We start from the raw sequence: 2,992 nt of genomic DNA, 5'->3' as shown, positions 1-2,992 counted from the left end.
GTTTTTTCTTTTCCTTGCATAATTCTCGCTTTATTTTTCCTTTGTCGTCGTCTTTATAGTGAAAGACCCGCCACAAAATTTTGACATCGTTAATAACCAAAACCAATTAATAGGTATAAAATGGCAGATAATGTGATTATGAAAATAAGAAAAATAAAAAATCAAACTTAAACATGTGAAATAGAAAATATGGAAATTCAACAAGTTGTATAAAATACCCAACGTGGAAAATATAAACTTTGTTTGAGTTATGTGGCTGCACTTCCAACCTTATATTATGTTTTATGCCTTTTTTAACTTAATATGACCTAATTTTAATTTGGTTTGTCCCCCACCATGCTCATTTTGTTAGACCCCGCTGCAATTCTCAAAGTTTGCCGTAAAAATTTGCATAGTTTCCAATTTCCATGATGTTTTATGAAATTTACTGTAGTTTAGAATATATTTTTTAGCAAATCTCATTTAGATTGTCGATTTTTCTTTTAAAAAAGAGTTTAAATGTAACTCTTGGTTATTTGATTGTGCAATCTGCTTCAGTATAGGGATGCCGGAGGGTAAACTGCTGGTTGGACTTTCATGGCAACCACAGCTGTTGATTCCATCATCATCAAAAGCCACAGATGCTTGTCATAACAAACCTCAAAGTGAGACATCTAATAGTAGTCTTTGGAAACCCAATACAGAGCTTGTTGATGGCCTTTTTGTTCCTCCTAATGATCCTAGAAAGTTAAACAAATTACTGAGAAAACAAGCTAAAGATACTGCTGGAAAAGATTGGTATGCAATATATTTTCTGGAGCAAATTTTCTTTTGCAATGCAACCATGGTTAAGTTTCTTTTTGTTTTTAAAACTAAAAAAATCTTATTTTTATTACTTGTTTAAGTAGTTTTACACAGCTGACTAGCTGGGCTGGGTATATCCCCCCCCCCCCTCTTTTCTCTTTTCGGGAAACTATAAAAAGAAATCATGTAATATGTAGTTATCTGATCTTATTTGTATGTATGTCAGGTTTGACATGCCTGCTCAAACCATCACTCCTGAGTTGCAGACAGATCTAAAGTTGTTGAAGGTGATTTTTGAGTTTTGATATCTTTGCCATTTTATATTTTCCTTGGATTGGGCAACATGTACCTACATTCAAAATGGAAAGAACAGTTACTCAGATTTAGATTCTTTGTCAAGTTAACTTTATTTCATGTTAGTCTTTTTGCCTAACAAGATCCCTTTTCATAGTCTGTTTTACCCCTTTTTTTGGGCCAACTTAACTATCTTCAATGATTTGTGGGGTGTTTGATGCTTCCTGAAAACTTTGCTGGTGTTCTCAGCTTGATTGATGTAAATAATATTGTATATGTTTATAATGGGAAGACAAACTTTCAGGCAGCTGAAAGTCCAATGGGATCGGTTAGCATTTGGGGAGTAAAATGTGTAGGCATGTATATAATATTCATTAATAACAAATTTGTATGTTCCCAGTTATTTGAATCATGATAATAGCTATGTAATATTTTTTAGGAGAATGTTAGGTGATTAATACCTTCAGTGAAAAAAAAAATGAGTTGATTAGTGTTGGCTCAAATGCAAGACAAATACAAAAGAAAAATATTGGTCGCCTAACATTTATTTTTTATATAACACACTTTTATCCCTTAGTTTCACAAGTGGAATGGGATCCTTACACTCTTACTGTGTTTATTGTTACAGTTGAGGTCTGCGTTAGATCCAAAACGGCATTATAAGAAGGATGATTCTAACTCAAAGGCACTTCCCAAGTATTTCCAGGCAAGTTCATTGTTGTATACCCAATCTATATATATATCATAGGCAAGCATATGATTGATGTTACTTGGTATAAAATTACAATCTCTGTTGGTGAGCATTCAATTTTACTTTATTTTATTTTATTTTTATTTATTTATTTTTGTCATTTGAATATGACCAGGTGGGAACAGTTGTAGAAGATGCATCAGAATTCTACTCGGAAAGATTAACAAAGAAGGAGAGGAAAGCAACCATTGCAGATGAGTTGCTTTCTGATCAAAAGCTTGCGGCATATAGGTAAAATAGGCACTTGCAGTAAAAGACACATTTCGCTGGGTAATCAGAAAAATACTAGGGTTGTCAAAATGGACCAATCGGCTGGACCGTCTAATTTATCTGCCAAAATAAGGCAGTTGGGTCATAAAAGTCTTGACCATTCAAAAAATACCATTCTTAAGTTTGTTCGTTTTGTTTGTATTTGTTGCTATGCTTTTTGGGATATTTACTCACCTCATTCATCTTCATTGTAGGAAGCGAAAGGTACGTGAAATTGAAGAACAAAATCGAACTGTGGGGAATACCAAGTGGAAGATTAGGGGTCAGAATTCCTGGAAGCGAGCAAAGGAAAGGAGGGTTTATTGAATTTCAATCACTTTGGAAAATTCATAGATGCTATTTTGCCTTTTTTTTGGGGTGAATATTTTTTNNNNATAGTCGATAATGCTGTGTTACAGTTTTAAGTTATTGAGGGAATTACAGCATTTGTGTGTCAATGCTCGTGTTTAAAATGTTTGGTAATTACTAGAATTTCTTTGATGAGACTTTGTAAATTATAAATTGTTGTCAAGAGTAAAATTTTGAATGAAGAGACGTATAACATTTTGATGCAAAATCAATAATAAAGGTAGAAGTGATATTGATGAGAATGAAAAAGGTGGTGGTAGACTGGTAGTAGTGGTTATGTTGAAAAGAATTTATTGGGAGTTTAAAATTTTTTACAAAATACAAATAAAATTCTTACAAAAGTAATTGCGACACTATTTAATGGATTTTCTTTATAGAAAGTTCATATTGTCCCAAAACAAAAATAGTGTTTTTTGAGAGATCATTGTCTTTCGTAAACATGAACAAAGATCCCTAGTTGGTTAGTTAGCAAAACTAATCCTAGAAATATAGATGCAAAGCCATCATCAAACTAAAATTTAAATATTCAATAAGCTACTTTTACTC

General features: G+C 32.6%; 1 protein-coding gene across 3 annotated transcripts in view; it reads left to right on the top strand.

Annotated features, from left to right (window-relative positions):
- Positions 1–2,462, top strand: part of LOC107470327 (rRNA-processing protein fcf2) — a 3,342-nt gene extending 880 nt beyond the window's left edge. Inside the window, exons 2-6 of one of the 3 annotated variants that reach the window (XM_052254859.1) lie at positions 538–777; positions 1,010–1,070; positions 1,706–1,783; positions 1,944–2,059; positions 2,293–2,462. In XM_052254859.1, the coding sequence (XP_052110819.1) occupies positions 545–777; positions 1,010–1,070; positions 1,706–1,783; positions 1,944–2,059; positions 2,293–2,404 (600 nt within the window). In that variant the 5' untranslated portion in view covers positions 538–544 and the 3' untranslated portion in view covers positions 2,405–2,462. The remainder of the gene's footprint in view (positions 1–537; positions 778–1,009; positions 1,071–1,705; positions 1,784–1,943; positions 2,060–2,292) is intronic. The other 2 variants (XM_021132430.2, XM_016089714.3) reach the window with 2 other exon arrangements.
- Positions 2,463–2,992: the final 530 nt, after the last annotated feature.

The sequence above is a fragment of the Arachis duranensis genome, chromosome 10, assembly GCF_000817695.3.
Source record: "Arachis duranensis cultivar V14167 chromosome 10, aradu.V14167.gnm2.J7QH, whole genome shotgun sequence".
Classification (NCBI taxonomy): Eukaryota; Viridiplantae; Streptophyta; class Magnoliopsida; order Fabales; family Fabaceae; genus Arachis; species Arachis duranensis.
Note: the sequence above shows the minus strand (reverse complement) of the source record. Positions and strands in the feature narration are given on the sequence as shown.